The 23,123-nt window shown below is 33.0% G+C and overlaps 2 protein-coding genes across 2 annotated transcripts; both read left to right on the forward strand.

The window, feature by feature from the left end:
* The first annotated feature begins 853 nt into the window (after window positions 1–853).
* On the forward strand, window positions 854–4,721 carry LOC113698056 (BTB/POZ domain-containing protein At3g49900). Its single transcript, XM_027217724.2, has 4 exons — window positions 854–1,076; window positions 1,197–1,266; window positions 2,290–2,814; window positions 3,734–4,721. Exons 1-4 carry the CDS (start codon window positions 925–927, stop codon window positions 4,478–4,480), a joined length of 1,494 nt encoding a protein of 497 aa, XP_027073525.1. The 5' UTR covers window positions 854–924; the 3' UTR covers window positions 4,481–4,721.
* Window positions 4,722–16,623: 11,902 nt separating this feature from the next.
* LOC113699350 (adenylyl-sulfate kinase 3) lies at window positions 16,624–20,838 on the forward strand. Its single transcript, XM_027219651.2, has 7 exons — window positions 16,624–17,097; window positions 17,400–17,540; window positions 18,237–18,386; window positions 18,500–18,618; window positions 18,738–18,822; window positions 20,179–20,225; window positions 20,488–20,838. The coding sequence occupies exons 1-7, from the start codon at window positions 16,779–16,781 to the stop codon at window positions 20,584–20,586; spliced, it is 960 nt and encodes a 319-aa protein (XP_027075452.1). The 5' UTR covers window positions 16,624–16,778; the 3' UTR covers window positions 20,587–20,838.
* Window positions 20,839–23,123: the final 2,285 nt, after the last annotated feature.

Genomic DNA, 23,123 nt, shown 5'->3' on the forward strand with positions numbered 1-23,123 from the left:
AGTCTTTTTTTTAATAGAATAAAATAGTTATTAGAAAGATAGAAAAAGTAATTAAAAATACGTTATTATAATGCAATTAAGCAATTTTTTACAGGTTAGGGGCTGTGAACTTTTGGATATCATGCACCATTTCACGCCAACGTTTGAACATAGATTCTCCTCTTTATACAAGGAAAGATATTGAATTTTTTGATTTCATTACACCAACGCTTGGTAGAAAGTAAACTCACCAATTTCTACTTGAGTTTCATGCAAACTCGCCAATGAGTTTACCGAGATTTATTCCAACAACTAGGAAAGTAAAAGGGCAATATCACAAATCTATTTTTTTCCTTTTTAATTTGTCGAAAGGGTTCGAGATATAAACGTTTTCTCTTAGGAAGTAAATTAAAAATTAAAATTTATGCTGAATAAATTTTTTTTTGTTAAATTTTTTTAATGACTAATACGTGTTTCATTTCTATAAACATCGTTTGCTTCTTCACTTTATCCTTGCGGACAGACAATGCAGCTAGTGCGATTAATTGCAATGACTGAAAACTCAATAATGGTTTCACGCTCACCATAACTAATCATACTCGTCGCTCTTTATACCAGATGCATTGGACTGATACCCGTCCTCTCCTTCCTGTAACTCATGAAAAGAAAACGTTTGATCCCATAAACTAGATCGATATTTATTCCAGATCTTAAAAGCCAAGAGAATTCTTAGCATCACTATCAATAAAAATTAAAGCCCCACCAAAAGAATGAAGCAGGCATTTATGAATCCTCACATGCATGCCATTAATGCGCCAAGAGAATTTCTCACCTTCCCATTTATTTACCCTAATAAAGAGTGCACAACACTGAAAGTGCAGCTATAGAAATCTTCAACAATCCCGTCCCGCAGCAGCAATATTTTTGTCCAAACTTCAGAACTCCATGGAAGCTCTGAGCTTGAGGGTCTGGAAAGATTTAGGGGTTGTTGACACTATCTTCGAGGAAGAAGGTGAAGACCCCGCAACCACTCCTTCTGTCTCCCCGTTGCTCTCGCCATCTCCCACTACACCTCTCCACTCTCTAGTAGAGGCGTGGTACACAACACACTTCAGAATTTCGCATTTCTTTCGTTGAGAGTAAAGTATATCCAAGTTAATCATGCAATATCTTCTCCGTCTATTTATTCATTCATTTTTTGTTTTGCCCCTTACCAGGTCACTGGCTTCTGGAGATGAAATAGATGTGGTGGTACATGTTGAGGATTCATGTTTCTACCTGCACAAGGTACGGTGATGTGAAGTTTTGGCCCTTTTTTTTTTTTTTTAGTGTTTAATTAATTAATTTCTGGCTATGATGACATTGAAGAATTAATGGATGATTAGTAACAGGAATCCGACTAATCAGACTAACTACAAAATCGATGCTGGTCTCGCAAATCAGTCATTTGTCAATAGAAAACAGAAGAAAAAAACAATTAAGAGTACAGTTTGCGGAGTACAGATAAGATTATACGCTGATAGCTACTAGTTCCGTATTAATTATGTTAGCTTTTCTGGAGGTCTGAATGCATATATTCATTTGAGTGGATTTGTGATGAGACAGCTAACAAAGAGTAAGAAATTGAGAAATCGAAAATTTTAATTGATACTCTCACCATCACAATCACATGACCTGGAATGGAAGAAAAAATTCTCTCCCTATGACTACAAAATCGATGCTTTCAATATGAATGGTACAAAGTCAAATTTGTGTAGAACGTTGTATCTAACAGTGACAATAATGGCTTGGAGTTGGATCCCCAACTACTCGTATCCTCCATTGACTATGTCAATGATCCTCATGACAACGTGCAGTTTTCTTGTGACAATAAATCATTGTAAGATTTTAACAGTGTTCAACGGCATAAAGATTGCATGTTATATAAATTGTAGTAACTCGTTTTTTCCCCGCTGGTGGATGAAAAAAGTTTTACTTGCTTCTTTCTTTTTTCTTCTTGTGTTCAGAAGGGGATGTCTTTGGGCTAATTGCGTCCCTAGGCTGACTCTAACGTTCTTTCTCCCGCATTCCCCTAATTAATTGGCTCTCAATCAAGCTTCCATTTTCCAATTGACAATACTCACTTCTCTGATTCAAGAAAACTTTTATTTGTAGCCATCCTTTTTTATCTGAAATCGAGTGTGCGTAGTACCATGACTATCCATCCCCAGCAGAGAGTGAGGTAGTTTTCGCAATTAATGAAAAAGCAGAGAGGCTGGCGCATTTACTCTTTGCCTTTTCCCTTTTTTCACTCCTTCGTATCCATCGTAGGCTCCATTAAGATCGCGGAGCGGGTATATGAAACGGCTGCTCAAGGAGGATTCCTCCGAATTAAGCCTCTCTCCGCCGTTAAACATAACGGCCGAGACGTTTTCTCTAGTAACCGAATTCTGCTACGGGGCCCACATTGTCATTACTCCCTTTAACGTCGCACCCCTTCGAATCGCAGCTGAGTTGCTAGAGATGACGGAGGCCAGCGGAATTCCAGATGATAGCTTGCGCCAGAAGACGGAAACTTACCTCCGGCGTGCAGTCGCCGTTAACCAGGAGTACGCCACTGTTGTACTGCGTTCCGCTGTGTCTATATTCCCGGAGGCTGAGACGACGGCGCGTCTCGTTAGTAGATGCATTGAAGCATTGATGTCGATGCATGACGGTGACGACGCCGGAGACATGACTTGCCTGAACGACGTTCTCAAGTTAGGGCCTGATGATTTTCAACTAGTAGTGGAGTCATTGAATCAGCGGTTGACCACTCATGACCTCCTTTACAGGGTACTTGACCTTTATCTCAAGGTAAAATCATTGCCGTCAACTGTGATACTACTATTTTCGTAACCAAAATTTTACTCCTACAAACATAGCTATGAATGGTTTTCCTTGTTATCTATTGATAGTAGCATATATGGTTATAAGATCTAAACAGATGTGACGGGAATCTTGTGATCGTTTGTTGTTAAAAAAAGGGGATAATGTGCTTCTCCAGCTGCCACAGCCTGTAATTATAACTTGATAACCAATGCATTATTGGATTCGAATTGATTTACTGGCTGATTCCCAGCTGGAGCTTTTCTAGCTGTTTAAGGTTATGACTTGAAAAAATTAGCACCGACATCTCGAGTTCTTGACAGAAAAGTAAGACAACAACTTCACGCAAGGCAATTAATTAAGAAAGCTGTTCTGAATGCTAATTGGTCCTCTCTTTTTTTTTTTTTCCCCTTCGACATTTCAGAATTAAGAAAGCTCAGAATGATATATGGATGAGGGCTATAAACGTTTTTACCCTATTGGTACAAACTAATATGATCAATAAAATAATGTTCTACCTCGGTCATCGTGGCAGAAGTAAGATTCAGTCTTTTGCTCTTTACCTGCGTTTTCTTGTTCAATTCTTTTAGTTATCTAAATGTTAATTTGCATAAATGGCACCATGTGAGATCAAGAAGAGGTTGATTTGTTTCTTGAATGAACATCAATGAACGTACAGAACCGAAATTATTCCCGGTACATCTGAGTATATATGTAACGTTTTTTTTTTTTTTGGTTGAAGAAGCTTCATTATTTCATTTGCGCGTATTGAAAGATCAAAGTAAACTACTCGAAGCAAAATATATGCAACCATTAGCACTTTATTTTTCTTTTAATTTTCTTATTAAATCCTGCTTCTAAGTTCCGGCTACCTTATTTTCTCCTTTTTTTTCCCCCTCAATTTCAGGGACACATTGGGAAGATAACGGAAGAACAGAAAACCCGAATGTGCAATTACATAGACTGCTCCATCCTGTCCTCTCAAGTTCTAATGCATGCAGTGCAAAATCCTAGAATGCCACTTAGATTTGTAGTTCAGGCCATGTTTGTTGAGCAGCTCAACACCCGTCGCTCCATCTTCTCTGCAGCTGATCACCGTAGTCGTAAGAATTCCAATGAAGCTTCTGCCACACTTGGTGCAATTCTCCAACGTGATGCAGCACTCCGACAAGTGGCACAGCTCAAAGCAGCCATGAGCACCACAAACTCGCGCATTCAGGATTTGGAAAAAGAGCTAAATGGGATGAGGAAGCGTTTGCAAGAATCACAAAACAGTCAAAATTCACTGGACTCTGGTAGATCACAAAGTTTTCGTTTTAGCTCGGAGAATAAAATCGAAAGAGGGCAAGTAGGATCGGTTTCTTCAGCAAGCTTTCGTATTATGACAAGTAAAGATCATAGAGGTGCAGGGTCTTCTTCATTTGATCAAGAATCGTGCGACAGGAGTCAGTCAGCTGAAAAGAAACTAGGGAGGAGATTAATGGATGGATTGAAGAGTGCGCTTCGACTATCGAGTTTAGTCTCAAAGAAGAAGTTTGAAAGCAGCGGTGCTGGCAAATTTGGAGGAGATGGGGAGAACATTACTGAAAAATGTGAAATTGGGAAAGGGGATGTCAGTCATAAAGAAGGATCTTCCCTATCATCGTTAGTTTAGTTTGTTACCCAAAGTCAAGTGTGAAAATTTTTGCTATTTTATTAGCTAGACCCCTATTTTTCTAAATTTAGCTGGGGGAAGAAGAAATTTTTATATGACTAGTGTTATTTATATGCACATGTGATGTTTCCCGAACACATCCATGTACAGATGTCTCGGAAAATTTCGGATTGATCATGAACCTTTTAGTCATTTGGGCGCACCCAAGAAAATGTAGACATGGTATCAATTAGCTGGTGAACTGATCAGTAATTAGGGGGGCCGTTCTTATGACTTTGTTTGCTCGAGGGGAAAGCGATTTGTAGTCTAAACAATTATCTGCGGCCTAAACCTGTTAGATTGATCATGCACAACAATTTTCACGAGTTGTACATTCAAAAAAAATGCCACTGGCCATTCCAGTGGTCATCACCATCTTTGGTGATGCTGGAGGTTAGGGGTTCAACCCCTGCCTCCCACAAACTTGCCACTTTACGTGGCTGGTCTTCTGCTCCCACGGGATAGCTCGAGCAGTCCGCTCCTCTCCTTAGGGTATGACGACCTTCTTGACTTGTCCAGGGTTTGAATCCCGTTGTTAACGTGCTCGGTGTGGAGTGGGGCCTCCTCTTCCGGTCGCAGGAAATTAGTTGGGTCCCGTAAGGGGTTGTTAGCAGAAACTCTCTCAATGACTTTTAAACTTTTCATTCTTTTTTCTAGATTTTTGTATTTATTTTAATACATAAAATGTAGTGGGTTATAACCCACCTTATCACCCATCAATATTCCCACTATCTCACTCCCATTATCCCACTATCTTAACTCATCCTATAACCACTCCAACAAATTCTTTTTTTCCACTATCCCACTATCTCACTCCCACACTCTCTCAGTTTCTTATTTGTTTTTGGTTCTTTATTCATTTTGTAAATGTATTGATTTTGTTTCTTTTATGAGCAGTAATGGAAGATATTATGTGCAGAAACTGTAGCAGAACTCAACCTTCTTGCGGAGAATTGGAAGTATATTCTTATGAACTTAATTTTCCAGGTCAGTCCCCTCTACCTTTTAAGTATGTTTTGCTTTTGTTTTGCTTTTTGTCATGAATGATATTGCATTGATTTTCTGATCATCCATTATTTCTGAAAATTTTTTACAAAATTCTATGAACGGTTGTTTGCTTATTGTTACACTGTAAAGCAAAGATAGTCAGTAGTAGGATAAAGTATAAACATAAAATCACAATCACATTTCTAGCATAAGGTATTGCTTGCTTATATAATTGCGGATGGTATAGGTTTATGATTGAGGGTTTTACTATTTCTAATATAAATTGTATATTATAAAAATTTATTTATTTGTATTACTGAAATTTTTTAATTATTTTTTATTGCACATTTATCACATAAAAAAGGTGTTACGATAGTTATTTTCATAATTTTATTCAAAAAATGATCGTGTATGAAATAAAAAAAATATTTTTTTGATAATAAAAAATAATTAAAAATGGTTTATAATTAGAGAAAAATAATTCAGATACTACTAATAACTAAGGCACTATACGCCCATTATTAAAATTCGATTAATTTTTAATTTCGTCAGAAATCCTTTTGACAAAATTGCATTCTAGCCTTTCTTTTCTTTATCATTTTCTTTCTGCATTGACTGCAATAATTTTCACTTCACTTTTAACGGGTGGACTTTTAAAATTGGTAGAAAGAGAGTTTATTAGCATTCAAATAATTGTTCTGTGTTGCATCTTTTTGAGATGCTAAAGAAGGCATGAAATTTCTTAAAGGATGGTATCTTACTTTTTAAAATTTGAGTCACAATATTACCTTCATTTTTTGTATTTTTGCATCCACTGGATTAGAAAAAACGCGTCCTTCTAAGCTTGGATAATGTTCAGTAGTGATGCCAAAGACCTAACGATATCTATATGAAAAAAAAATTCAAGGGGCATAATTATATATCATACTAGATATCAGGAAATTAACTGCATAAAGGAAATAATCCTAACATATATTTCGGCGCTTTATCTGACTCAAGACAGTGATTTTTAAAAAAAAATCGATTTCTGTTGTTATTTGAAAAATTCTGAATTCTAACTGAACTTAAACCAAAAGAATAAATTAAAAATTATAGAAGCTGCCAAATTAAAAGACAATATTGAATTGGATATTAAAAGATGGTTTAAACATAGTAGGGACTACGAACCAAAATATTTGAAAAACAATTCTGTATCCAAAAAATAAAAAAAAATCTACAAGAACAAACTCATTCTCCAAAAAAAAAAAAAAAAAAAAAAGCCTATAAGAACATACTCCCTTTTCCAAATTTAATAACTTATCTACATTATGAGCATATTATAAACTAATACATTCCTTTTTATTTAATATTAAAAATTGATTTTAAATATACAATGATAGCAGATGGAATGAATCAGTTAGTGACATGTGAAAAAACCGAAATGGACAAAAACAATTAGAGGGATAATTTCGCACAAAATTCGTGGGTTAAAGTGCAATTTGAGGTATAGATGTGAGACATTTTAGTGCATTTATTGGTTTATTTTCAATAAGTGGTGATTGATTTTGCGGGGTTTGGGGGGTCTACATATACCAAACTATATTTATATAGGGATTACTTCATTAACTATGAGTGCTAATAATAATTCTATTGGTGCGTAATTTTCATTTGATTACAATACAATTGTATTAAATTTTATTGATGCTACTTCTATATTAACTATTGTATTTTTTTGTTAACAATTCTCATATAATGTATCACTTACTACACATAAAATAAATTAAAAAACTATTTATTTTTTATTTAATATATATATTTTTTCTAGATCAAAGAAATAAAAATATTGCCTCTCTTCAAGTTCGACAGCCATCCGCATCACCAATACTTTTGGGTGATCATGGTAAAGATGCAGTTTTTTATATTGTCAAAGATCGTGCATTTTCATTTGCAGTGCTAGTACACACTTCACAAAATTCAACATAGTTAATTAAATCATCAAATTTGGTTTTAGTACTAAAAATGGATTGGTGTGAAGAGTGTTCGCACCTTCAAGAAAGATTTATCAAATCGAATGCTTAGTATTTGTAAGTATTTTATTTTAACAACATTCAATTACATTCATTTGTAGAAATATATCATTCCTTTTTTTAATATAAATTTTATTTTTTTTTCAGGATCCATCTTTCGATAAAAGACAGTTTTTGAATGATATACACATTCTATTATATTTCAAACTATTGTTAAACAGATATTACATTTAAATTTTGTTCGTTCAATTTTTTCACCTTTATTTGTTCACCATTTAATTTTTTCAATAATATCAGCACCGTGCGTAGCACGGGTATACACACTAGTGTACATGTATAACATAATGCCTCTCTTCTCTATTTGAAATGTCAAGTTAATGTAACTGGCCGCCATAGTTCATACCAGAAACTGGAAGAGCTGGCTAGACACTGGTGAAGGGAAAGATGATTTAGAATAAGTAACCCGCACATAAAGAAACGGACTCCATTACTCGAGCAGTATAAACGCGTGATCAAAAATCGAATTCACAGAGTTCGTTGAATCTCATTTGATCGAGAAGTACGCAATTAGCAGTTAGTTCATGTGTTTGGATTGCAATTTTTTGAGCTTTTTATAGAAAATATAATGTAACGATTTGATATACGTGAAATAAAAAATAATTAAAAATATGTTTATAAAAAAAGTAGAGATTTTTTTTAGTGAAAAATTCCTTTCCAAACAAGGAACACAATTCTTACGAAGGCTTCGGCTCTCTTTGTCCACTCTTTTACGGGCCAAACAAATAGGTGCAGGGGCGGATTTACAGTGGGGGCACTGGCCCCCACTGCCCTCCTTAAATTCCTATAATACTCCTATAATTTTGATATAATTTTAATGGTGCCCCCAGAATTTTTTTAAAAAAATATGGGTGTGTTTGGATCCCTTGTTTTTGGGGTTGTTTTTGAAAAACTGTTTTTCACATTTCAAATGCTACAGTAAATGTGTATTTCCAAAACAACTCCAAAAACACCATATCCAAATATTATATCAAAAACAAATACATATGTATATTTCAATTATGTATATTATATATATATAAATATATATATTATATTAATATAAATTGAAATATACAAATTGAAAATTATATATATTATATATTATATAAATATTTATATAAATTAATATTATACATAATATTGTATATTATACATAATATAATATAATATACATAATATGTAATATTGTATACATACATGTGTAAATATTTATACATAATATATTATGTACATTATATTATAATATATACATTATTAATGTATAATATTATTATGTACATTATTGTGTATAATAATGTATAATAATGTTATGTATAATATATAATATACATAACATGTAATAATGTAATAATGTATATTATGTATAATATATTATATTATGTATATTATGTATATTATGTCTAATATTATATTATGTATAATATATTATATTATGTATATTATGTTATATATACAATATTATGTAGATTATACAAATTGAAAATTATATATTATATATTATATATTATATGAATATTTATATAATGAAATATACAATAAATATTACAAATTGAAATATTATATAAACACCATATTTATAATATTATAATATTTATAATTAATATTAATGTATATAATATATTTTAAATATTTATATATTTATTTATACATATTATAAATATTTTTATATATTTATATTTATATGAATATTATATATTATATAAATTATATATCATATAACATATATTATATATTATATATATTATACATTTATATAAATGTACATTTATACATAATATATATATATATTAATGTATATTTATAATATACATTTATATTATGTATTATATATAATATAATACATTTATACATTTATATTAATATACATAATATTAATTTTATATTTATACATAATATTAATACATTTGTACATTTATATTAATTATATTAATACATTTATACTTAATACTAATATATATTATTAAAATTATAATTTATACATTTATATAATATTCAGTTGTAATTTATACATTTATAATAATATAGACTTATATGTTTATAAATATATTTATATTATATATTATATATAATATAATACATTTATATATTTTTATATAAATACATAAATATATTTATTTATAAATATTTATAATGTATTATAAATGCATAAATGTATATTTATATAAAAATATAAAAATTATAATTTATACATTTATACATTTATATAATATTCATCTATAATTTATACATTTACAATAATATACACTTATACATTTATAAATATATTTATATTATGTATTATATATAATATAATAAATTTATAATACATTTATATATTTTTATATAAATATGTAAATATATTTATTTATAAATATTTATAAATGTATTATAAATGCATAAATGTATATTTATATAAAAATATAAAAATTATAAATTATAAATTGTAATTTATACATTTATATAATATTCATTTATAATTTATACATTTATAATAATATACACTTACATATTTATAAATATATTTATATTATGTATTATATATAATATAATACATTTATATATTTTTTAGCGAATATATAAATATAAATATTTATAAATATTTATAAATGTATTATAAATGCATAAATGTATATAAAAATTATAAATTATAAAAATAACCAAAAATATGTTTTAAAAATACCTCTAAAAACAATCCAAAAAATATCTACAGTAAAAGTTTTTCATATAGTTTTTGAAAAACAACTCCAAAAACAACTAATCCAAACGGACTTGTATTTCAAAAACAAAATGCTACAGTACTGTTTTTGAAAAACAACCCCAAAAACAGCTAATCCAAACGGAGCCATGAAAGAATGGGTCACAAAATTTATATCATTCACTTTCTTTCTCTAAGGACCAAATATCAATTATATCAGTCATTACTTTTGGTCCCCACTCTCCAAGTTCCCTTTACCCCTATGGTCCCCCATTTCACTTCACAACCCACGACTCCTCTTCTTCCACACCCAACTAACTACTCTTTCTTTTTATTATTTCATCCAATCATCATTAATCATTTACTTCCTTTGTCCCCATTCCCCAATTTTCTTTCCCTCTTTTGCCTCTTGGTTGTCCCCACTGAAAATGGTCTCTCCCATCAAATAGCCCGATCCTGGTTTTCCTGTCATGAAAATGGTGTTGTTGACTACTTCAAACAGTGTTCCATTAAAGGAGTAGGCTTTTTGAAAACCAAGACCTGCTTTCTTCAGTTCAACCGCAAGAAACCAGTCCTTGAAGATGACTTCTTTCCAATTAAATAACGTGATACGGGGCACAAAGGAAGTAAAGGGACCTGAGTCTGCCACAGTGCCACTGATTTGCAACTCTTTTCACCAATTTTGGGAGACCATTGAAATCAGGTTTTAAACAATTACTTCTTATTATTATTATTTTAAATTTGTTTGCAAATATATTTCTAGAGCATGAGATTATTACTATTTTAGAGAAATTTGAAAATTGATTAGTTAATGTAATAACTAATAAATGGGTTATTTGATATTTGATAAATATTTTAACTTGTGAAATGGTGATTTTATAGATTTATAATTTATTTTTTATTTTCCATGATTAGTTTCTTATTTGGAGTTAATGTAATGATGAATAGAGGGCCATTTGACATATATTTTAACTTTTAAATTATTCTTATATGGATCCTTTTGTCTAATTAACTTGATTAGGTTCATATATTCTAATTAATGATTTGATATAGTAATGAATGAATAAGTTGTGATTTGATATAGTAATGATATGTTGTGATTAATGATTTAATAAATAATTTTAACTTGTAAAATAGTTTTTGGATAGATTATTAGATTTTATTGTACATTTAATATTTTAATTGGATTAGTATCTTATATATTGATTTTTATTTCTTTAGCTATGAAGAGATATTTCAAGAGGAAATCAATGGAAAAAGAGCCATCTAATAAAGAAGAAGCCAAGGATAATGAAGGTGCAAAAAATGACAATAAAAGAAGTTTTTAAATAAAATTATTATTACATTAATAATTTTGAGTTTGTCTTTTTATGTTTTTTCATGGAATATACATATCAATTGTACTTGTTAGTGAATTTATTTATTTTTTGCTCAAAAAATTAAAAAAAGAGTAGATAAAAAATTTTAGTATTATTTGTGCCCCCACTAAGATTTTTTTCTGGCTCCGCCCCTGAATAGGTGGGATGCATTAATGCCTTAATAATTTAGGCCAGCGGAGCATCTTTTTGTAGCAGGACCGCACGAACTCGACACACTAGGTACGAGTAGGTCACGGATGGTAAATATGCATGGACAAGTGGCTAGCTTATTTGCTGCGTTTCGCCAATCTCGTAGCAGCATTTTTTTTTCACTAATCTCGTATTTAAAACCGTATTAGTCAGGACAAAATAAACGTGGATATGCATTGATTAGGAGTCACATTTGATGTGTTTGGAATTGGACTAACGCACCGGGAACTCAAATGGTCTCAGTCTCGCGCTTGGATGAGTTGCAGAGAATGTTTTATAACCGGAAAAGGATTGGGATTTTTGGGAGCAATAATGATGCCAGCTCTCGGTCTTGCGCTTTGACGAGTTACGAGGAATGGTATACATAACCAGGAAAAGGATTGGGATTCTAGGGAGCAATAATGCCATCTTATCAATAGCACAGGCCAGTTGTTGTACAGAGAAAAATAATACCTGCGAGTATTGTGGAGTTGGTTATGTGCTAGTTCTATATTTAACCAAACACAATAATTCGTTCAAAAGAAAGACCCAAACAAAAACCAAACATAACGGAGTACTCCAATAAATAAAGGGTTAATTACATTTACCTCCCCTGAGGTTTGACCATATTACCAATCAATCCCTGTAATTTATCCAAATAACGGTCTCACCCTTTAAATGATTAAACATTTAACAAAAACCCCCTTAATGCCGAAAATGCCCTTTTTGAGGCCATATTGCATTAAAAAAAGAACATATTTTTATTTATCAACCTTCAAGTAATCCAAAAAAATAGAAAAATTTTTTGGCATTTATGGTTCAAGGCATGTTGCGGAGAGCACAAGGCATGTTTTCCTCAATTTGAACCATACCTCAGGAATTAAAATAATTTATTCTTTTTTATTTTTCTTTCAATTTATCTAATTTTTAATATTCATTTTTTAAATTTAAAATAATTATTGATTCAAAACTATTTATGGAAGCAAAGATATTATTTTTATAAAATAATAAGCAAAAATTTTTTTCTATTTTTTTGGATTGCTTCAGGGTTAATAAAATAAAATATGTTCTTTTTTTAATGCAACATGGCCTCAATAAGGGCATTTTCAGCATTAAGGGGGTTTTTGTTAAACGTTTGATCATTCAAAGGGTGAGACCGTTATTTGGACAAATTATAGGGATTGATTGGTAATATGGCCAAATCCAGGGGAGGTAAATGTAATTAATCCATAAATAAATGCAAGCGAGAGACGCCATGCGTAAGCTCGTACACGAATCAAGAAGAAATCTCTGGCCACAATTCCTACCTACTACTACTCATGAACTAGGATGGACCTGGGGACGGGGCCGGGAACGGGCCATTGGAAAACTCTGGGGAAGAAGAAGATTGGCTCTTCCATTACTCGTACACGAATCAAGAAGAAGCCTCCTCCTTACAGTTACAGTCCTATGTTCGCACATAAAGCTATCAGTAAGAATTTCACTTCAAAGATAAATAAACACAAATACGTGCAACACCGGAGAGGTGCGGATTCTTATTATTATTATTATTATTGGATAATGGGAGAAGTGCAGATTTTAAGATGGGTAGCTCTGATGTGGAAATGTGATTTTTATATACACCGGGTACATACATGCCTAGTGTGAATACCCGTGCATACCACGATGAATAAAAAAAGATTAAAAAATTGTATCAACACAATTAAAATGTAATATTTATCTAACAATAGTTTGAAATATGATAGAATATATATATCAATCAAGAATTGTTTTTTTTTTGAAAGATCGATCCTAAAAAAATAATAGAAAATTATATTAGAAAATAAATGATATATAAATAAAAATGAATGTAATTGATTGTTGTTAAAATGAAATTCTTTATTTATTTCTTTTTTTTACCCTTTTGTTATTAGAAAAATAATGATCATAAAGGGTACACTATAACAAAGTATATGTCATTTATGAACACAAGTTATTTAATACTGGTGAGAATGGCACACCTTATATGTGTGCAAATTTCAAAGAATTTTATAAAAATATATTTAATTTTTTAGTAGTTGTTGGTTTTTGTTTTAAAAATGTGGAGTTGGAAACGTGGGAGAAATGTGGAGAAAATGTGAGCATGATTATAGGATTTGTAGGAGCAGTTATAGAATTAGTTAAGAAATAAGTAATGCTTAATTATAAAAATATAAAATTCTATTAAAATAACATCCAAACTTTTGATAATTTTGGAAGCGTCTTATCCAAAACCCGCAATATATATAGATATAGATACATATGGCCCTAAGTTACTTCATTAACTATTTGTGGGCGTATAACGAAGTACTATGCATCATCCAAACTCCAAAAGGCCCGCCGCCATCCCGTATGAGCTTGCCACCCTATTGGTTGCTCAAAACTCAAAGCGTTGAAATACTACCATGATACCAGTAGTTGTATGATTGTTAAAAGCAGGTTAGCACAAAGTATGATTGTCAAGTTGTTTTTTTTTTCTTAAAAAAAGGCAAAAAATCAATAAAAAGATTCTCAAATCTCAATATTTGTTTGGATAGGAGTTTATTTGGATGATTTATTTGAGATAATTACTGTAATATTTTTTATGATGTAATGTCTGTTAGAGAAAAAAGTGCTTAGAAAGATAAAAATATAATTGAAATTTATGATGCAAATTATTTTATTTCAAATCTTCTCAATCCAAACAAACCCATATCTCACTAGAAACTCCATATTTTTTTAAAAATTTGGATAGGTAAAAACCACGTTTATTGCTGAAATAAAAAAAAAGATATTATGATAATTTCCTACTGAAATTAAAAAGAAAAAGATGCAAATGCTTAATGGCCAGTGGAAATTAATACATCAAAAGAAGGATTCCTTTTATTGGAAAATGTGTATCCCGTGAAACAATATTTGCGCATTTTTCATCGTACCAAACACTCGACACACACACACACACACACATATATATATATATATATATATATATATATATATATCTTTTAACGTGAGACAAAATCCAGAAGATTTGTCGTGAAAAAATGAAAAGGGAAAGGAGGACCGATCACCTTATCACCACTATTTTTTTTCTTTTGCTGCGGACCTATCACCCCCCGTTGGCCCATTTTTCTGCCGACCGACAAGGGAGAAGAGGAACGTGGCACAACAGAAGACGGGCTTTTAGTGTCTGTCTTCTAATGGAGTTATATTTAAGCGTGGCGGCATCTTCCCCAGTAAATCCATATTCTGCTCCATAAAGGCTAGTCAAAAAGAAATTATCCAAGATTAAAAGCTGTTTATGATTTGAAAAAAGTCAAAAGATAATTTCGTGGTTATAGATTATGGATTAGTTTTCAAAATCAGTTCAACATAAAGCAAACAATAAAGCAATAATACATTGAAACAATTTTCAATCTTAAAAAATATTAAATATAACTAATTTTGCAGCAGGTAGAAGACATTCTCATATTAGTGTAAAATTTTTTTTTTAAAGTCATATTAGTGCAAAGCACATACGAATCCCAAAAGCAAAACTTTATTATAATATCGTCCTTAGTCACGATGTCAACAATTTTGTATTCAAGACCATTAGTTTCTTATCAAGGATATTACCATCATAAAGACGTTTGATAATGGTATCAACAATTGTTTAGATATCCTTTTCATTCGTATAAAATTTTTTTTTGATTGTACTATATATACCTTATCCAATCATTTTTATTATACTGATTATTTTTTCTCAATCCCACATACACTGTATCACAAAAAAATAAATGTTAGTGTCAATGAGCACTTGTTAAAACACATAAATTATACTCGACCTACCATATAAATCTACATATTAACAATATCATCCTATGTTACATTTATAAGCTTTCTCTTTTAATTTTCCAATTTTAAAATATTAATTACCATATCTTAACAAGTATTACCATTTATTGGGCATTCGTTAGATAGACTCGTTATATTGTGATTAAATCTCATATACACTAATGGTATATATATTATTACTATTAAATTTATGATATACGTACAATTCACATTAATGCATACATTATTACTATTTAATTCATGATATATGTATAATTTATTCATATATATTAATAATATATATACATACATTATTACTATTGAATTCATAATATATACATAAAAATTAAATTTTACATATTTATCTTTTATCCATCCTTTATCTATAGGAAAATTAATACTTATATTATTATAAAAAAATCCAAATAATCGAGTTTGGCGCTGAGACTGCTTTCACACCAAAATTTAGCGCGACTCAGCTTCTTTCATAGTGATTCACGTGGACACAGATGTGGGGTGTGAAATGTCCCACTACCGCGCGTAGCCCTGCCAACTAAAAAAAAATATCGTCATGACAGCCTCCACACCCCCTCGTCGGCGCGTCCATTCACTTCCATCCTCTTATTAAGGTGCCCCTCAGTTGCTAACGTCGTACCATTCCAATCCAATGTACGATGACGGTATTATCTCCAAATATGACCCAACAGAATGGTGATCCTCGTCAATCCTTACCACTCGCCTTCCCCCCCCTCACCACTAACCCATGGCGGATCCAACCCATTTCGCAATTTCAGGGAGCCACAAAATACATCAGAACCCACCATTCTGTCTAAATTCCAAAATGCGCATCCTTTGACCATTCATCTTTCTCCCCTGACCTCCACCCTTCCTAGAAAATACACCTTGTAATTTGTATAATAGGAGTTGCATTCCTTTTTCCCCCTCATGTATATTAGTAATTGAAGAATTGAGCATCTTTTTTTTTTTTTTTTTAATTTATAGTCAACCCAGATGAACTTTTTATTTTTTATTTTTCAAATTTAGCTGCATGTCAATCTGGAATTTAGCAGCATTGCCTGTTACAAGGAAGAGTTTTTCTATCTCTGCTCCTTTTTTTTATTTATTTATTCTTAAAAAAACTGTTGTTGTCAATTTGCGTTGAAGAATTATTGGCCGTTGGATTGACGTTAGTAGAAATGATTGGGGTTACCAATAAGTCGTTGATTCTCCTGGGCTGTCCTGAGTTGGACTTTGGGAAATCGACGTCGTCATCGTCCAGGAAGTTAGGGTTCCCTAAGCAACGGGTACCGGTTAGCTTTCATTTCTGTGGAATTAATAAAGGCTTGAGTGGTGGTCCCCCAGTGAGATCGAGCTTTCTGGTGCCACTTAAGGCAATGGACGGCTCCAGAACGTCGTCGACGGCGTCTTCGTCCTACCTCAATGACAAAGTTGCCAACTTTCCCGAAATTCACCTTTCTGGTTGCAATTCCGACGATAACGTCACAGTAAATGATTGTAATGATTCACCACTTTGCTTTTCTGTTTCAGTGATTATATTTCTCTCTCTTTTGCCTTCATGTTTTATAAAAATGACAAGACTGTTATATATACCCTTCTTTTTGTTGGTGCAGGTATGACTTTCTGGAAATTTCTTTATTTTAGAATGTTTTCCTTCAAAGATTCCTAGATCGTCTGTTGTAATTTTCGTCATTTCATTGTTTTTGGGTCTCAATTCGAAAAGTTTATGCAGTAGCTTTATCACTTTATGTCAGGTGGAAAATTATATGACTGAAATTTTGACTACTTATTCCGAACAGGTAAAGCTGTGTTGAAAACGTCTACAGTGGGGAATTCAACGAATATAGTTTGGCACAAATGTTCTGTGGAAAAAAGTGACAGGCAGGAGTTGCTTGGGCAAAAAGGTTGTGTCATATGGATTACCGGTCTAAGCGGTTCAGGTGTGTGATTAAAAGATCAATCACTAAAGGCATTTTTATGATTCTTTATTATTCTTCTGTTACTTTCATGATTTCATCCTTTGTAGCTTAATTTTTGCCTCCTTAACTTTGTAAACTTCAAAGCCTCTACCATAAATTAGCAAGACTTGTTGTCCCATTCAAGACTGGAAGATTCACTCAAAATTCTTGAAATATACGAATCTTGATTTTTGCTTTATGGGCGTCTTCCTGTCCTGTATGTTTACTGCAGGAGCAAATGTTTGTGGCAAATATATAGGCATTACTACTTCAAAACCCCAGATTATCTATGAGCTATCTACTCAACGTGTGTCCATATTCAAATTTAAAATTTGATAGTTCATCTATAGTCAAGTATTGGACTAAATGTTCTGAATATGTTTTGACATCAAATAAAGTATAAAAACAATTTTGGAAATGGGCTATCATTGGTGGTTTTTGTTTATGACCCCGCCATAGAGACTATTGAGAAGCAAGGTTGGTATGATGACATACACTGCAAATTGATCTGTGCTACCTGATCCTGTCATGATCACATTGTGTTCTTCTAAATTCGTATTTTGTTTTCCTTTACTTCTGTGTAAAAGTATGGTTTTGTTTCATTTTACGACTACTCAACAGTATGAGGTATTCTCTCATTTGGGAAAGCTTGTCTTTTAATATTGAGCTTGACTTCAGGAAAGAGCACCTTGGCATGTGCTTTATGCAGAGGGTTGCATGCCAGGGGAAAGCTTACTTACATACTTGATGGTGATAACGTTCGGCATGGTCTCAATCGTGATCTTAGCTTTAAAGCAGAAGATCGAGCAGAGAACATTAGAAGGATCGGTATGTTTACTGGTTGGTCTATGATATGAACATAGCTGTAAGAAATTTTGCTTGTCATTGTCTCAGAAGTTAGATCTGATGCCTTACTTTACGTTTTAATTAATCATGTCTAGGTGAAGTTGCAAAGCTCTTTGCTGATGCTGGAGTTATTTGCATCGCCAGTTTGATATCTCCCTACAGAAAGGACCGAGATGCCTGTCGTGCTTTGCTGCCAGATGGGGCTTTCATTGAGGTTAGAGTCTATGCTTGTGGAACTTTTGAGTGTGGTGTGAGAAATTGGTCTCATGACAAGCCAGGTTATTGCTTATCAGATATAACACACTGAAACTGACAAAGATAGTGATTTTGCAGGTCTTCATGGATGTGCCTCTGCAAGTTTGTGAGGCAAGGGACCCTAAGGGCTTGTACAAACTTGCACGAGCTGGAAAAATTAAAGGTAATTGACCAAAGACTTCTTGATGTTAATTGTAATGAGCCTTGATGAGGAGTGTTCCTTTCTTATCTTTTTGCTCATCAGATTTCTTTTTTGTCATTTTTTCTTTTGTGGGTTGGGTGAGTGCTGAGAGTGATTTTGTTTCTTTTTTGTGTGAAATTTAGTAGAACAAAGATTGGCCATCCTCAAGTATATTTCTCCTGGCAATCACCTTTAACTGTTTTTTGGGCATACCTTCTTGTGATTAATTGTAGAAGGTGTACAGATGCTGGATTTCCAAGCTGATATTTGTCTCAACGAGTTCAGTACAATGTTTTCTGTTTTCTTTTGTCGATTTTTTAGACTTTCTGATATTTCATCCTTCAGATGTTGGTTGAAGTTTCCTAATGCCAGAAACCAAGATAGAATTATCCATGGATCCTCATCTAGTTGTAGTCCTTTTTATTATTAATTTTTTTTTTTGTGTAATCAAACAATAACATCTTTCACTCATAATTAAAATATTTATATAATATGAGCAACTGCTCTCATGTCTTCTTTGGCCAGACTGGTTAACCAAAGAGGAAAGGAATCTTTCCACTCAATTTCTTTACTCAAGTTAATGGCAAATTTTGCCAATCCGTGACTCACAAAGTTACCCTCTCTTAATGAAAGAAAAGCAACAATTACAAAAACCGACTCTCATCTGTTGGATGTCCTCAAGTATGGTTCCAATTTGGGGTCCTCCTGTTTTTCCCTCGTTAATTTTGTCAATTAGGTTTTTGCAGTCGGATTGAAAGCACACCATTTGCTGGTTCTTCCCTGGCCTTGATAAGTGCAAGCCTGATTGCTAAGGCTTTCCTCCTCAATGGGGTCATAGTATCTTTCCTCAGGTCCAGCCCAAGTCACCTATAGTTTCCCTTCATTCATGATTCCAAGCTGGAATTCCCCGTCCAGACCTGTTCTTCTTTACTTGTAGTGCTGCATCAGTGTTCATCATCACTGTCCCCTCCAATGGAGGTTTCCATAGCACTTCCCTGGTTGCACAACATGCCTTGTGCTCTGCTAGATCTTCTACATTTTTCTGTACTTGGTCATATTCATTCCATTCTCCAATTGATTTGTTGATGATTGACGTGACTGGATTCTTTCTTTCATTTCTAAACTGGATTGCATTCCTAGATCTCCAAATCTGCCGGAGCAAATTAACTATCAGATTCATATGATCCTGGTTGCATCTCTCTTTAGCTGCATCCATAACCCTTCCCCAGAGCCAAAAATTATGTTCAGGCCATCCCAACTGAGAGGGGCACCCTTCCACTTTGTAGTCAGATCGTTCGAATATCCATTTATCTATTTGTGTAATTCTCTGTTTTGTAGGCTTCACAGGGATTGATGACCCATACGAGCCACCACTTAATTCAGAGGTACGTTTCCGCTTTAGTGGGTCACAAATGTCATCCAAAATGCAGTAGTGTGCTCTCCTCTTCGAGAATGAACGTCAATATGTCCTGTTTGCAACCATTTTAAAATTTACTGGCATATGAACTGCGCAAGTACCTCGACCTTAAAATACCTATAACTATTTCTTGTCTAGGATTCTGGCCTGTTATTTGTTCATCCTTTCTGGTGCTGCGCATTTTCGGGACTTTGATTTGGTGTTCATGGCATATACTTTTATGATTGCAGATAGTGTTACACCAGAAGGTTGGGCTATGTGATTCTCCACATGCTTTGGCTGAAACAGTGATCTCATACTTGGAGGAAAAAGGATACCTGGAGCCATAATTTGCATGTGCCTGCCTCTCTTCAATGGACATTGAGGCACCGACTGCTGTACATTTCAAAATAATAATAAGCTTTATGTAAAGGAAACTGCTCGTTTCCTTTGTGCATAATTTGTCATGTATCGTGTAAATTTATTACGTTCATTGATTTGAATGTAAAACTGTTCGTAGACTGTTTTTTTAAAAGAACGTGTAATGTATTGCGCGACTTTTAGTAGCTTGATTGCCATGAATGAGATGAAATCGTAATGAATCTTTTGTAGTTATAGGAGGACGAGGAAAGGTATTGCGTAGTCTAAGCTTGTTTTATCATTTTAAAATTGTAAAAAAAAAAAAAACTTTAAAAAAAAATTCTGGAAATAATATAATGCTTGACACCTAAATGTTACCAAAATTAATTAATTAATTAATTTTTATCTCATCTAAACAGAAAAGGACAATTGCAAGTTCTGTTTTGACTACTGCACATCATCAATCGGTGCTTTTAACCACCTGTAATGCATTCAGGTGAAAAATCAAAAATGAAATCCCACCCGACCCGTGTCTGAAGCCCCTTGAAGTTACATATGCTGATATCGTGTTTTAGCGTGTTTCATTGGATTCAATTCCACTTTCAAGTTTCACCACAATGATTTGTTTGCCAAAAACAGGCACTGATTGATGGTGCAGGTCCAAAATCCAAATACATCAACGACCATTGCTCGTCTGCCAATGACTCGTGTTCACGGAGCTTTCGGAACCAAAACCCACCTGAATTGATTTGACGCGGGTTGAAGGCGAGCATAATTACGTAAAAAGAAAACGTTGGAAAGTAGACACCTAACTAATTTATGGACAGTCATATACATATCCTCACTCACATAATACTCCATTATACAAATTACATCCTGTATTAAATCTACCACCCAACCCAACTAGCATAATCTACATATATATATATATATATAGAAGTTGACCTTTGACCCAAAAAAAAAAAAAAAAACTAGCATAATCTACATGCTGGGGGATTCCACAAAAAAAAAGAAAAAGAAAAAAAAAAGAAAAAGGTTTCTTTCCCTCTTATTATTCAAAATTTCCGGAGTTACATTCGATATCCAAAATCAATAATGAGAATGAAGAGACTCTTCCATCTCTCCGAGGCTCTTCATTCTCATTTTCCACTTATTATTTCGCACGGAATAACATCAATCAACCGAATGGTATTAATTTTCAAAGAAGAGGGACACCCAGTTCACTTCCTCTCCGATAGGCCATTAAGAAGCAGACCATTAGAGCCGCCGTGAAGGACCTGGCGACGGCTGCAACTCCCTCGTAAACCACAGCAAAACGCAGTTCCTGAAGGCCCCAGATTATCGAAATGCACCGTCCCAAAGCGCCGACCACCCCTGCCAACAATAATATTGCCATCCGAGGCAGAGTCCGTAATTTAAGAGCTTCTCTTCTCTACTTCCGATTCTGTGATAGTAACTGATTCGGATGAAGGTTAGTGTGAGAAGTGCGAAAGATTGTACTACTACAACTACTACTTAAACAGAGAAAAAGGAAAAAGGTGGTGCGGTGTTCCGTGTTCGCTTAAAGAGAGAAAAGACAGAGAGTTGGGTTCATTTGTGGTTGGAAGGAACTGGGAAGTTTGCCACCCAACTTTTTTAATCTGCATCAATGCCCACTTTCCTAGAGAATCACGCCATTAATGATAAATCACAAATTAATTACACATAGCAACTTGCTATCTTTAGAACTAGAAATTTACTACAGTACTGTGAAGACGGGGAGGAATTGGTTCTGCTTACCTGCTTTTGATGCTGCTAATTAATTGCACCGGTAGCTTTCTGGGCTTTTACTTTTACCAAAAGGGTTAATTACATTAGCCTCCCTTATGGTTTTGCCAAACCGCCGTTGCACCCCTCTAGGTTTGAAATTTTACATTCAACCCCTCAAACTTGATGGATGCTAAATGATGTCAAAGAGGATCCTATTATGACATTAATGCCCAGCACATGACAGGAAAATACCAAAAAAAAAAAAAGGGTAAAACAAAGAGCAAAGGTAATTTGGGGAGGAAGGACCCACAAGATCTGAAAGACGACATTGCAATTTAATTAATTGTCTCATTTTTTTTTTCTTTATTGGTATGAGTTTGGAACTTTATGTTACCATTTGGCCTTGCTTGAGGTAGATGTAATATTTCAAACCTCAAGAGGAGGTGTAATGGTAGTTTAGTCAAATCATAAGGGAGGCAAATGTAATTAATTCATACCAAAACGAGGAGCGGTATTATTGTACCAACCCCCAAAAAAAAAACTTTTGTTTTTTTTTTTTTTAAGTTTGCTTTGTTGGATCCACAGGAACTCAAGAATTTTAATTGGTATTATTGTACCTACACATGTGCGTAGAGGCAGATACTTCCAATACCATTGGCTATTATTGGTTAAAAAAAAAAAAAGATTTAGAACAAAAAGAGTTGAAATTCTGTCATTGAGCCAGAATGAGAAAGCCTATCTAAGTTACTTCCATGCTTAATAAAGGCACCACTCTAGA

This window comes from Coffea arabica, chromosome 7c (genome assembly GCF_036785885.1).
Source record: "Coffea arabica cultivar ET-39 chromosome 7c, Coffea Arabica ET-39 HiFi, whole genome shotgun sequence".
Taxonomy (NCBI): domain Eukaryota; kingdom Viridiplantae; phylum Streptophyta; class Magnoliopsida; order Gentianales; family Rubiaceae; genus Coffea; species Coffea arabica.